Here is a 15,770-nt window from a genome sequence, read left to right on the forward strand (position 1 = left end):
TTTTGGCTCTGCTTTGGTATGCAGATCGCATGATTTGATAACGTTGTCATGCAGTGAGACCATGACATCTTCATCCAGTGGGTGCATAAGAAAAAACAATAAGTTTAAGGTGTTTGTAGCCTCATATTCTTCGGTCTCTGCAGAGCCTGTTCTGGCATTCATGTAAATAAGAGTGAGTGTAGAGGTGTGGTCTGATCCACTGCTATGTTCGGCGTCTGGCTGCTGGAATGCAGTGTACGCGAGCATTAGCGCGTCTGTCTCCAGAGGGAGTTCGTCTAACACCCACATGACAAGAGCTGACACATCCCCTCTCTTAGGCCACCGTTAGCAAAACACAGTCCTAAAAACACACCCGGCCTGCCTAGAACTGCCACCGTTCCCCGCATAATGCAGACTGAATGGCCTGCCTCACTGTAGAAGTTGATATTTGACAGTATTAATGATATACAAGGAACGAGAGAGTGACATATTCAGGTAACTGCAGAAATACATCCACTCCTGCCTATGTTTCAGCTCTATGTCTATTTTTAAAGTGGCAGTTCACCTGAGGTTTACAGTTCGGTCTTCATTTACTCATCCTCGTGTTGTTCCAAACCGGATTCATTTTCTTTTCTTTCTCATGCAAGCTTATGTATAGTTAAAGTACAATTTTTAAAGAAAGTTCTTTCTTTCTTTCGCTAGTCCAAATATAATTTGCTGTATTACAACTACAAATGAGACCAACATGCAGCTTATATTGCAGCCAATCAGCTTCCGTGTTATTGGAGTCTCTTGGAGACACATTTCATGTTTCTGTGATTTACTAAACACAACGTAAAATCAACATGCATTTTTTTGAGATCCTGCATTAGTCCTAAACCAAAATAAACAAGATTTATGTATTTTGTTTGTTCTATTGTCATGTGTGACTATTGTGCATCTAACATAATACATAATATGGTAAATGTGGTATCCTAATTATGAAAAAAAAAATAAATACAAATGCAAATTTCTGGAAATTACCACCACAAATTCACACATTTTGATCTCAAAAATCACAAAAAAAAAGTGGGGGCTATGAGGAAGTGCAAGTTTATCGATACAAGTTTATCGATTTGTTCAATTTGAATAAATTAATTTACTTCGCAAGTCATTTTGTGACTGCATTTCCTTTTATAGGTCTTAAATTTCATTCATAATGGTCTTAAAAAGGTCTCAAAAAGTCTTAAATTTGACTTGGTGAAACCTGCAGAAACCCTGATATTTAAATAGTATTTTGTGGTTTATATCTAAACTTGATTTAAGTGTAATGACCTGCTTTTATTTATTTATTAAAACTTTGACAAATTCAGTGAAATACAGTAAATTCAGTTTTTATGACTGGATTCTGCGATTCCGTCCATAGGGCCCAATAGTGTTGTTTAGAGTAGCTTGAACATTCTGCTAAATATTTGCTTTTGTGCTCCACAGAAGTCATACAGTAACTATTCCTTTAAAAGAGAGGGATATAAAAAGAGCAAGATATAAATATGCTCTGTCATCCCCGTTATACCAGCTGGACATTGACTCACCACAGAATCTAGAGGATGTCCTATCCCAAAGAAAAAAGCCAAACCTACCACGTCTGCTTTCAAGCAATCTCTTGTGTTCATATCCAGACAGAAAGGACATGATTTCATCTTCAGCACTTTACATATTACGAACAGTTCGACATTTTGTATCTAATGACATATTCACAGACTGCATGTGTATAATTACAGTAAAGGTCTCACTTTTCTATGTGGTGTTAGGTGTACTCCTGAAAGTGTGCTTATGTTTTGTGGTGTCTTTAATGTGTGCTTATTATCTTGAGGAAGTGGAGGGGCTTTGAAATCTTATAGGGGAGTTCACTAAAAATACACACCACCCGAGTTTGTTGCCAGGCTAGCGGCGTGTCCCCAACTGCCTGCAAAAGCGCACCTCTGTCCTGTTCACGGTTCAGCAGGGCAAAGCCGCAAGACAAACAGTTTTTTTTTTTTTGTGCAAAAGTGCATGACTGGCAGTCTGGCTAAATCAGCTGTTATCTCCAGTCAACAGTGAGAGTCTGCGGACGGACGATCCCATGCATCTGACGTCAAACCGCTGTTAAGGTGTAACCGAAACAGGCTGGGCCTGTCAAATATAAGATATTTCATCTGCTGTTTTCTTGTTGATGTACTTTTTAATGTATCAGATTACGGACATTTGAAGGAGTAGGTTTCTGTGTGTGTGGCCTCCTGCCCTAGGCAATAGTATAGTATGGCAACCTAAATTGCAACATATTAAAATAAGAGATAAATGTTCAAAAAACCTTTTAAAAATCTAGTACTTTTACTTATTTTTTTATTTTGTTTATAGTTTATATATTACATGTGTAAATATATATATATATTTTGCCGTACCATGTAACATTTTACACCCTAAACTAACCTTGCCCTTTCATAAAAAGGTCAAAATATCTGATATTTTAAGTTGACCTTGGCACACATTGTTTTATGTTTTTGTCTCCCTCATATTGGTCGCATCACATGACTTTAATTTGGGAGAAATTATTTTATATTTAAATATATATTAGTGCTGTCAAGTTTATATATATATATATATATGAAGATGCTGGATGTGGAGGTCCTGGGCTGGTGTGGTTACACCGAGCGGCAACCTCTCGCAGTTTCTCTTGAAGCCAATACGGAAGTGATTTAAACTGCAATTCATCGACTGGCCACTAGAGACAGGCTCCAGAAGGAGCAGAATCTCATTGAGCCCCATGTTAAAATGCCCAACTTTACAGCAGAAAAACACATGTTTACAGTCTGTTACAAATTGTGCTTTTAGGCTATACGGCTAATTTTGCCCTTCATGACAACTGTGAGGGGGGTGAATTTTTTTATAACTCATTCGTTTACATTATATAAAGCCTTAAAGTTCTGCATAATTAAGGGCGTGGCCACTTTGAGTGACAGGTGGATAGCCATTTATCTGCTGTCTGTTAGTCATCATGTCACCTCAGCTCCACCCACGTCCCGCCTCTTGCAATGACGCGCTGCCAAGATGGCGACGGCCAGCTCGACCCTACTTTACGCCTCAAAACTGCTCATCAGATTCCTATGGGTGACGTCTCGGACACTACGTCCATATTTTTTTTTACAGTCTATGTGTTACACGTGGTCTGCGGTTGTGAGGCCATTTGGATGTACTGCCAAACTTTCTGAAACGCCTTTGGAGACGGCTTATGGTAGAGAAATTTCCCTTCGATTCACGGGCAACAGCTCTGGTGGACATTCCTGCAGTCAGCATGCCAGCTGCACGCTCCCACAAAACTTGCGACATCTGTGGCATTGTGCTGTGTGATAAAAGTGCACATTTTAGAGTGGCCTTTTACTGTGGCCAGCCACCTGTGCAATAATCATGCCGTCTAATCAGCATCTTGATATGCCACACCTGTGAGGTGGATGGATTATCTCGGCAAAGGAGAAGTGCTCACTAACACAGATTTAGACAGAAATAGGCCTTTTGTGTACATAGAAAAAAGTCTTAGATCTTTGAGTTCAGCTCATGAAAAATGGGGGCAAAAACAAAAATGTTGCGTTTATAATTTTGTTCAGTGTATATTAGGGCTGTCAATCGATTTTTAATCGTGATTAATCGCACTCTTGTTGTGTGATTAATCGTGATTAATTGCATACTTATCTTATCTCATTAAACACATTCGTTTTGTCATCATTTGCTATATTCAGCAAAGTAAACAATCAGAAAACTGTTTTTTCTGCAAGCTTCAAGGATCATTGGAGACTCCAAAAGGACACCAAATAACCACACATGAGGAGTCCATATAATTACACATAAGCACCCATGAAAAACAACACTACAAAAAAAAAAGTTACAGAATTCACAGTGTATAGTGTGTGTGTGTACAGAGAAACAACAACGAGATTGTTTTCATTTTAGACAAGTCAAGCTGCGATACCGAACAGGACCACAAGGAGATGGCAAAAAATCCTAAATCAACCGCTTTGACTGCATAAACCTACGATTACTAAACACACCAACGTACACATGACAAATCAAACATCCTCCCCGAGTGTGTGTGGAAACAGCGTGAATGTACTGTGTGTCTCTGTACATGAATGCAGCGTGCCATCAGTGATCTAGAGCGCGCACACACACATTGTTGTTTGTGCATCAGACACTCACGCGCTTACTGTACATCACCAGAATTGCGCTCTTCAGAAACAATGGCAGAATACGACAGAGCTCGTGTTTTAAAGCAAAGCACACACTGGAATTAACAATTCAGTTAAAACGCTAGTTCCTCTCTATTCTCTCTGATGTCTCTGATGTGATCAGCCTGGCCTTCTTTACATTAGCACTGTTTTGGACTGTTTGAATGAATTCGATAACTGGATCACTGAACACTTTCCCAGAGTTTACCGGCTTTAAATGGCCTGATCACAAACAGAGAAGGAGAATCGAGTTAAAGAGTTAGAATGGAAATGTCCTCCTACCAGTGTTACAGGTGCTATAGAAGCTCAGGTGATTGTGATAAACTCATAAGATCATCTAACTGCGTGACGGAAATTACGTTAATGACGCAGCTTCCCGTACTTCTTAAGTTAATTGCGTTAAATTATTTTAATGCGTTAAGGAATTTAAATTAATCGCATGCGTTAATGCGTTAACGTTGACAACCCTAGTATATATACATAAATACATAATGGTTTGCCTGATCGGTGTATATTATATATTAGTTGCATCTAATATACTGTATATATATACATACATACATACAAACTTTTGTTAGATGCGATTGCGATAAAAGTTTGTAAATATATATGTGTGTATACATATATATTATATTATAATATAAATATATTTGTAATAATATATTTATATATATAATATATATATGCTTGTGTATACACACACACACACACACACACACACACACACACACACACACACACACACACACACACACACACACACACACACACACACACACACACACACACACACACACACACACACACACACACACACACACACACACATAGCTATATATATAAACTATAGATGCAACTAATCACGATTAATCATGATTAATAGCATCTAAAATAAATGTATATATTTTTTCTTCTTGATTATTATATCATAACACTCTGAGATGTTTTTTATTGTGTCCTCCCAAATGAATTTTAATGTACAGATTAAATGCGTCATATTTGTATCATGATCAATGTTGTGAGTAATGCGTTACTGTAATTCTGTAATGTTACTGTAATCCCACTACTTTTAGTGGTAACTCTCAAATCTAGGCCCTAGCCCGGCCCGTGTCCGACAGCTTATCAAAATGTTCAGCCCGAGTCCGACTGGAGCCCATCCGTGTTTTTTTTTTTTTTAATCCTCCCTATTACACATTGTTGCAGCCATCAAAATAGTTCAGTTTTGTTTTTAATGTCAAAGTAGTTGATTTTCGTTTTGTTTCTTTATTAAGTTAATTTAGAAAAATGTTTGAAGTATGTTTTGGTTTGTTAAATTAAAGTTTTTATTTTTTAAAGTGACGACAGAGCGGCCAGCGGCCGACAGTCAGTTAACCCAATGCTTAAGCCTCTCAAATCAACACTTGACTTGACTTGCCTATAATAAAATCCATAGATATAGTATTAAACACTTCAAGCATCACAATGTTAGTTTAAACCTTTAGCCTACTATCACCACCGTTGACATAGGCTGATCGTATAGGCGCTCGCAAACGAAATGGGCTACACAATCTAAAAAAATAAAAAAACATGCAGGTTGTTTTACCTTACACCGCTCCCCAAAAGGAATATAAATCCGTTCTTCAATACCCACGCTATATGCACATTTAACGGAGTTCACGTCAACGAAAGCAACAGATATGAGCTGCATTTGATTCATCAGCTCATTTCAAGATCAAAGACCACAATATGAGAAAGAGCGACCTAAGCACTGCTGAGGTCATTTAGTCTCATTAGTTTTAATGAAGATGATTGTGTTTTTGAGCATCTGAGGCATGCTTCACTTGCAGCAGTGTGTGTGTTGGCTTGATACTCATTTGCGATGCGTGTTGCAGTAGCGCCATCACATCTGGCTACAACATGTCATATATAGCCTATAACACACTCTCAAGCGTTTATTATTTAACAATTTGCCAGGAGTAAAATTTACATATGTAGTTAAACAACCAGATGTATTTACACTTGTCCAGTTTCTCCTGAAATGTTGATTGAAAAATATGTTTTAATGTGTTTGACAGTTCAGTACTGTTCATATTTACATTTAAAAAGCAGACATAAAAGTTACTTTCCCTAGAGGAACTAATTACTTTTGATATACAGGAATTGGTAAAGTTATTCAATTACTTTTAAAAGAAGTAACTAATTACTAATTTTCAGTAACTTGCCCAACACTGATCATGATGAATATCATGTCATTGACCCAACCACTTTATCAATGACGGAGATGAGTTTTGAATAACCAAGCACAACTCATTTGTTCAGAAAGTATTTGAGCTAATACACACTTCATTCTTTTTCTTTTTGTTCAGATTTCGCCATGAGTGAGGAGACCGTAGTGTGTGCGTAGCTGTTCAGAGGAACAAGACGCAAGATCCCAGCACAGCTTCCACACTTCCACACAGTAGACGATGGGCGAAGCTGAAGATGAGAAGAACCAGGCAGGACGGCTATTTGAGAACTTTGTTCAGGCCAGTGACTGTAAAAGCACCCTACAGGCCTTCAATATCATGTGCAGATACCTGGAGCTTGACCCGCAGGAGCACAGCACCTTCTACAGCGCCCTGAAGAGCACGCTGACCAGCTGGAAAGCCAAAGCCCTTTGGAGTAAACTGGACAAGAGAGCCAGCCACAAAGAGTACAAGAAAGGCACAGCCTGTGAGGGCATTAAGGTAAGCTCGCAAAATACCAACACAATAACAACACTGGAATATGTTATGACATTTAAATGAGCTGGCAGTTCTTTATAAACCAAACATTTATAGATTCCGTCAGATTTTCCCTGGTTTTTGTATGCTATGACATCATTATGTATATGATATCATGGACACATGTTGTTGGTTAGACGAGTGCGCTCTGGTTTTAGACCTGATCAAGCTCTTTTATTGTATGAGCTTATTAGTGGTGTGTGTGTGTAACATCACTACAATTGCTCATTATGACACACAATCCATTTTTGCGAAGGATATGAATGATACAGTACGTTGTTTTAGCTCAAATTGTGTGGCATGTTGAAGTGAGGCTTTTCTTCTGACAAGATGATGCAATCACATAGACCGGTCCAGCGGCCAAATATAGGGCCCTATGAAATACATTTACATTTATGCATTTAGCAGACGCTTTTATCCAAAGCGACTTACAACTGAGGAGTACAGGAAGCGATCCTTCATGAGGAGGCAGTGAAACACAGAAAGTGCCTGAAGTACCACGTTTTGGACATCGCACAGAGCATCACGCACTAGGGCAGGGAAGAAGTGGAGGAAAATAGAAGGAAAATAAGGAAAGGGATGGGTTTTTTTTTCTTTTTAAGATAAGGTTAAGTGCTCGCGGAAGAGGTGAGTTTTCAGCTGTATTTTGAGTGTTGTCAGTGATTCTGCAATTCGGATGGAGGTGGGAAGATCGTTCCACCAGCAGGAAACGGTGAATGTAAATGTTCTGGAAAGGGATTTTCTGCCTCTCAGTGATGGTTCCACAAGCCGTTGCTCCTTAGCTGAGCGAAGGCTTCTGGTGGGGGTTTAGACTTGTAAGAGAAATCCTATGAAAGTTAGATTTTTGGACATTTTAATGGTTAAATAACATGTTAGCTATCAAAAAGCATGTCTAATTAAAGGGTTACTTCAGTGAGTAACCACAAGTCAAGTCAACTTTATTTATATAGCGCTTTTAACAATGCAGATTGTTTCAAAGCAGCTTTACAGTGTGAAACAGGAAAATAATGCAACATAATTTTATTCAGCCGTCTAGCCGTTCTGGAGAAAACGGTGATGTCATCAGTTCATTTCAATTATCATACAGTGACAGTGTGGGCTTTAGATCAGTAATCAGATCAGTAATTTAGTTTATATGGTTAATTTAGTTTAATAATTAGATTTATTTGGATATTTAGTTGAAAAATTTAGAAAAAAATAAAATAAAATAAAAAATTAGGCTTTGTATCAGTAGAAACCCGGTAGTATATTCGAATTATCGTGCTCCCCCCCCCCCCCCCCCCCCCCTCATATCCCCCTGAGATGAGAGATTTATGCATTTTATGTCTGGAAAAAATCCTCAGATGGCGTAAATATCGTCATTTTGCGTTATCTGAGGATTTTTTGGCCAGAGGCTAGAGACTACAGCCACTAGAAGGAGCTGTTCCGCATGTTATCAACCCGCCCATAGGGGAGAGATCTCACTCACAGAATGTAAGACACAGACGGACGCACGGACATTCATAATGGTGCGATGCGGAGCAAAGTGAGTGTTTCAACTTTTCAATTCATTCCTATGAAAGTTTAGCTTCTATATGCGATCTGATAACGTGCCAGACTGGACACGCGTTGTGAACGACTGCTGCGCTTACCTCAGCTCTGCTCAGCTCTTCTCTCGTGAGGAATGAAATCTGACTCCTGCTGTGTTTGTGTCGTGACTTTCGTTCGGCTCACTCACACGTTATTGAAAAGACACGTTCAGTTTTTAATTGTAGTGTTTATTCTCTAACTGAACTAAATTATTTAATTACTATGAATATCAAAACGACGTTGGGGCGGTGCCGCGGGTGGGCAAGTGATAAACCAGTTGCCGTGGCTTTGGGAGTGGCCTCGTAGGGCAGCAAAGCAAGTGCATTCTGGGAGTTGTTGTCTTTCATCCACATGAGATGAAAATACATTTTCTGTCTTTTCTCAGTCTAGAAGGCACCAACTTCAAAAATAATTTCACATTTCTACTACATAAATGACCCAGTTTAAATACACATTCATCTTCCCAATTATTCAAGTACCCCTTTAATTGAAATCCTGAAACTTATACAATTTAACAACAATTTATTAACAGTGACATGTTTAGGGCCCTATGAAATATGTTTTTTCCTCAAATTCCATTAAAGGTCGTGTTCTTCGTGATCCCATTTTTCAAACTTTAGTTAGTGTGTAATGTTGCTGTTAGAGCATGAATAATACCTGTAAAATTATAAAGCTCAAAGTTCAATGCCAAGCGAGATATTTTATTTGACAGAAGTTTCCCTTTCAAAGCCTACAGCGAACGGCCAGTTAGGACTACATCCCTGTATTTCCTGCTTTAATTACGTCAGTAGAACAGTTTGTCGACTAACCTCCGCCCACAAGAATACGCGAAAAAGGGGGCGTGGTCTTGTTGCTCCCGCGTGGAGAAGAGGAAGTGTTGCGTTCGGTTCGGTTCGGTTGCGTTTGTCGCCATGTCGTTCAGACGCTGTTATTTTCATCCCGGAGTCAAATCACCTTTGTTTGGCCTTCAGGGGCTGTAGTTTGAGCGCGTTCATCTCCCCGTTATGGTAAGAGACGTGACCTTTCCGGGCAACGTGTGTAAGCTGCTGTCGAATCACAACACGGGAACCGCTGGCACAATCAGAACTCGTTACGTGTTTCTGAAGGAGGGACTTCATAGAACGAGGAAATTCTCAGGCCGTTTTGAGGACAGTGAAAACAGCAGTATACAGATAAGTAAATTGTGTGAAAAATACTGTTTTTTTACACATGAAACATGAACACATGTTATATTGCACACTGTAAACACAATCAAAGCTTCAAAAAAATACGAAAAACGGGACCTTTAATTTTTTTTTAAATCAAACTCTGTTGTATGTTTATATTATTTCTGTTGTAATGGTTTAATCAGGGCTGTAACCACCATAAAAGGGGGACAAGTCTCCCCGCAATAATTAGAAATGCCCAAATTGCCCCCCCCCACCCCCACAATATTTGAAATATTTGCACTGCTGCACGTCATTATGCAGCGCTCTGTATATTAGGATGACAAAAAGGTTTAAAAGTTACATTTTTTGTCTGACTCACTTTGGTCTGCCTCAGGTCTAACGGCCCTAGTCAATGTCAAAATGATTGAGATGGCCAATTAAATCAAAGTAGGTAGGGTTTATGTTCTCTTTTGTCTCTGGTTCACAGTCTCCACACAGGCGCGTCGATCTATCGCTTAATGCCGTTGCGGGGACTCTATTCTTCCCGGTGAAATCACGAAACAAAATGCACACAAACGTGTTCCTGCTCTTAAAGCTACACTGTGTGATATTTTCCCCCATCTAGTGGTGAAAAGGTATATGACCATCCAGTGAATTTTAGTTTCTGTTCCTCTCAATTCCGATTTCGTTTCAACTCCTACGGTGGCCGATTTAGTCCAAGATTAACATATTCCTGGCTTCCAGTTCGACCTCGTCCACATTCGACACGGTGCCTGTGGGATATTCTGTGCGCAGTGGGATGGTTGGAACTCAACTGGCCTAATTATTCGGCTAGAAAGAACTGCAGCTAATCCAGAGGGAACTTTGATGATAGTAATGTTTATTCAGTCATCCAATTGCAAGGCATAAACAGGTTTGCGTGGATATGTACATAAATGTGGTTTCTGTGAGAGAAGAAATAAGGATGGTAAATATACATACACAGTTAAAGGGTTAGTTCACCCAAAAATGAAAATTCTGTCATTAATTACTCACCCTCATGTCGTTGGACACCCGTAAGACCTCCGTTCATATTCGGAACACAAATGAAGATATTTTAGTTGAAAGCTGATGGCTGAGAAAGGCTTCACACAGGCCTCCATTGGCATTCAGTACATTGACACTTCCAAGATCCATGAAAGGCACTTAAAACGTCGTTACAAAGTCTATCTCACCACAGTGGCTCTACAATAATCATACAATGCGACGACAATAGTTTTTGTGCGCAAAAAAAAATCAAAATAACACCTTTATCCAACTTGTTCTCGACTTCCGTGTGTGCCTCCACGACGCATGCGCGAGAATATGACGTAGCGCCGGTGTTCGGGAATCGATGAAATACACACTTAAGCCCCATTTTGAGAACTACGCCGAGACCTAAAGCACGATCAATGTAGAATCCAACAGCTGAGACACGCGCGTCTTCCTCTGCTCGTAAACAAATCGCTTCTGGGTCATATGTCCGAACGCCGGATCTGCGTCATATTCTCGCGCATGCGTCGTGGAGGCACACACGGAAGTCGAGAACAAGTTGGATAAAGGTGTTATTTTGATTTTTTTTTGCGCACAAAAACTATTGTCGTCGCATTGTATGATTATTGTAGAGCCACTGTGGTGAGATAGACTTTGTAACGACGTTTTAAGTGCCTTTCATGGATCTTGGAAGTGTCAATGTACTGAATGCCAATGGAGGCCTGTGTGAAGCCTTTCTCAGCCATCAGCTTTCAACTAAAATATCTTCATTTGTGTTCCGAATATGAACGGAGGTCTTACGGGTGTCCAACGACATGAGGGTGAGTAATTAATGACAGAATTTTCATTTTTGGGTGAACTAACCCTTTAAGAACTGTATAACTATACTTATAAGTTACATGTGTATAATGTAACCGTAAACCAGAGCTTATTGTACCATATATAGCCGCTAAATGCAGCTGCATTAAAAGGAGCTGCCGCTGCTAACAAGCGGTGTCCGGTTACAAAAGTGTGTGCGCCAATTTAACGTTAGCACTGCAGTGCGCTCTGTATAACAATTGTTAATATGCCGATCAGACCTGATACATATTTCCATCAACATACATTACAAGCAAATATTTTCTATAGACGAATAAACATTGTTGATAACAAAATAACTGAATGATTATTCAAATAGGTGAGCATTACGCTATTGAATGTTGACACAAAAATACTTCTGAGGTGACATCAACTGAATTACGCGATGACACACTCTGAAACACATCTACAATGACAATAACTATTATTACTTACGGAGTTATTAACGCACAGAAATACCACACAAGGAAAAACAGACTTTTGAGGAATAAACAAGCCAGGAAAACTCCGTATAATTCTGTTACTGGAGCTGCTGAGATGAAAACTCTCTGCACATGCACCAGACAAGTCTGAACAAGTTGACGCGCACATGCGCGAGGCAGAGAATTTTGTACAGTGCCATCGAGTGTTAAAACCGGTTAAAACGCGAAAGGCGAAGCTTGAATTTACGGGTAGGTCCCTTTTTGGCTAATGTATTTTCAAGATGGAGGGGCAACATGGCGACCACCGTTAGATCCCATTACCTTATGTATTTTCAATGGCATATTATAAACTTACGAGAATACTTTATTACTTGAAAGAAGTAAATATACATTAATGAGCACATATATTTTTGAAAGAACTAAGTGTTTTAAGCTAAGAAGAGACTAAAAAAGTTACACAGTGTAGCTTTAATATACAATCATTGAACATCTTTGATTTTAATGAAGAAAAACTAACTTCTAAACTAAACTTCCACTAAGGAACTTGAGTGTTAACAGCGGATCTATGTATTTATTCACTCATGTGAAGAATCTCGAGACTAACGATACATTTGACGCAAATGAATGCAAATATTATTTGCAAATAGTCCCAAAATGATTATTTCCCAGCTAGAATTAGAGCTAGAATTTCATTCACTGTTCGGTTTCTTTATGCTTTATAACAATACAAATAAATTGCATGGTTAAGGTTTTGAGTTTAATTACATTTTAATAATCAAAAAGCATGTCGAATTAATTGTTAGCCTGTCTAACAAAACAAAAACAGACATTCCGACAGAATAACTGGCTGTAGCATTGCTTTTCAGAGAAATTAGTATGTGAGCATGTTTCCTAAATGTTTGCTAACATATAATATTTTTATGCTTTATTACAGTCAGACATACAAGCCAGTTTCCACTATCTGTCTCAAGGCCCTCAATATTTGATTTGGGATCAGTGCACTCTCATCAGAACTCTCTTCCAGCATCACTCAGCAGATATGATTATTTTAGAAGATCAAACTGGCTTGTTCATTATAATAAATTCCCCTTCACACACACACACACACACACACACACACACACACACACACACACACACACACACACACACACACACACACACACACACACACACACACACACACACACACACACACACACACACACACACACACACACACACACACACACACACACACACACACACACACACACACACACACACACACACACACACACACACACTTTGAAAGGCTGCATGGAGTCAGGCCCAGCTTATTGTCAGCGAGTGTTTGAAGTATTTCAAAGAGAGTATAATTTAACAAGTTCACTTCAGACGGGCAATAAACGGCCCACTAACGTTTCTGGTGTGTGACAGTGTAATTATGCAGCTCTTTTTAGAGTGCAGTTTAATAAAGGTGCTGATTATATACAGTAGTTCTCCTGACGAAAGGCTGGCACACTTTAATCAAAGCCAGCGCAGGGTTCTCTAATGACACTGCTTCAGACAAGACAGACATAGAACTGCAGAACAGAGCATAGCCTTTACATAAGCATTGGACCCTTCAATCCATCCATCTGTCTGTCCATCCTTCCTTCTTTCCATCCATCCATCCAACCATCCATCAATCCATCCATCTGTCTTTCCATCCTTCCATCCAACCATCCATCCATCCATCTGTCTTTCCATCTACCCATCCATCCATCCATCCAGCCATCTGTCTTTCTTTCTTTCCATCCATACATCCATCCATCCAACTGTCTTTCCATCCATCCATCTGTCTGTCTCTTTCCATCCATCTGTCTTTCCATCCATCCATCCATCCATCCATCTGTCTTTCCATCCATACATCCATCCATCTGTCTTTCCATCCATACATCCATCCATCTGTCTTTCCATCCATACATCCATCCATCCATCCATCCATCCGAAGAAAGGACGGAAGGATGGAAAGGTGGAAGGATGGACGGATGGAAGGAAGGACGGAAGGAAGGAAGGAAGGAAGGATGGATGGATGGATGGATGGATGATGGATGGATGGAAGGAAGGAAGGATCCATGGATCCATCTATCCATTATCCATCCACCCATCCATCCATCTGTCTTTCCATCCATCCTTCCATCCAACCATCCATCCATCTGTCTTTCTATCCATCCATCCTTCCATCTGTCTTTCCATCCTTCCATCCAACCATCCATCCATCCATCTGTCTTTCCATCTACCCATCCATCCACCCATCCATCCATCCATCCATCCATCCATCCATCCATCCATCCATCCTTCTTTCCTTCCATCCATCCTTCTTTCCATTATCCATTCATCCTTCCTTCCTTCAATCCATCCTTCTTTCCTTCCATCTTTCCTTCCATCCATCCATCCATCCAGCCATCCTTTCATTCAACCAACCATCCATCCATCCATCCACCTTTACATCCTTCCTTCCTTCCTTCCATCCATCCATCCATCCATCCATCCATCCATCCATCCATCCATCCATCCATCCAATCATGTAGATTCCACCTTTACATCCTTCTGTCCGTCCTTTTATTCCTTCATCCATCCATCCATCCATCCATCCTTCCATCTATCCATCCATCTGTCCCTCTTTCATTCTATCCTTCCTTCCATCCTTCATTCCTTCTATCTTTCCATCCGTCCATCCATCCATACTGGTACACCATTTTTAGATATTTTAACACAACTTAGGATGACTTTGCATGCAAGATACATTTTTATTGAAATGATAACCACACACTGGGTTATTTTTGACATGCTATGGTCAGTCAACCTGATATTGAAAGATTTTCATTTTAAATAATAAAAAATGCACTCTAAAGTATCTGTTATCGACTTCTATTTAGGAGAGGAACATGTTTAATTTAATGGCAAGTCCGTCTTTTACAGTCATAAAATACTCAAAAACATTTTTAGAAAGTGACAGGAGCAGCAAGATCAGCATATTTGGGTTAAAAAGATAACCCAGCATTCTTTAGAGTGTATTAGAGTTTACAGTCTAGAGCCTTCCATTGATCAGACACAGCTCGTCTCACCCCATTGGCTGAGCCAGTGGACTTGCTGAATTGCTGAAACAGACTATGCAATGTTTTGAAAGCGACACAGTGTCTTCACTCTTCTGGAAGCCAACATACAAATGGCTCACTTAGTACATTCTGTACATTACACTGGCATCGGAAAGGTGTTTTAACATCCTGATGAATTATGGACCATCTGCCCCTTCATCCTGTTGTGACTTGACTTGAGTTGGGAAAAAAAGGTGTGGTTTAGGAAGAGTGACATGATATCACTGCTCACCAGCCGCCAACTGTCTGCCAGATTCACAGTCTGTCCAGGATATGAGCTCACGCTCTCTTTATCAACCAGCGGGACATCTCGCGCTGCCTGCTTTATTGTTTTATGCTGGCTTTATTACCAGTGCAGAGACTCAAAGCCTTTATCTGAGAGTTTGGACAAGCAAGAGTAGATTCCAGACAGTGAGTGATTTAGTGTTTTCATGCAGTGGTATTTTTGTTTCCGGGCTCATTTTTATTAACATATATGTAAATTATGTTTAGTGATTATAACTCTGCTTTTTGGAATGGTTCCTTCCATAAATCAATCAATCCATTAATTAATTTATTCATCCATCCATCCATCCATCCATCATCTATCCATCCATCCATCCATCCATCCATTCATTTGTCCATCCATCCATCCATCCATCCATCCATCCATCCATCCATCCATCCATCCATCCATCCATCC

General features: G+C 39.7%; 1 protein-coding gene across 49 annotated transcripts in view; it reads left to right on the forward strand.

Annotated features, from left to right (window-relative positions):
• Positions 1 to 15,770, forward strand: part of mical2a (microtubule associated monooxygenase, calponin and LIM domain containing 2a) — a 122,375-nt gene that overhangs the window by 23,519 nt on the left and 83,086 nt on the right. For all 49 annotated transcript variants that reach the window (XR_013815346.1, XR_013815347.1, XR_013815348.1 and 46 more), the window contains exon 2: positions 6,563 to 6,922. Coding sequence is in view for 46 of the 49 variants with exons in the window: in XM_079801497.1 (XP_079657623.1) it covers positions 6,662 to 6,922 (261 nt within the window). In the remaining 3 variants the exon portion in view is untranslated. The remainder of the gene's footprint in view (positions 1 to 6,562; positions 6,923 to 15,770) is intronic.

Source organism: Gobio gobio (genome assembly GCF_949357685.1).
Source record: "Gobio gobio genome assembly, chromosome: 2".
NCBI lineage: Eukaryota > Metazoa > Chordata > Actinopteri > Cypriniformes > Gobionidae > Gobio > Gobio gobio.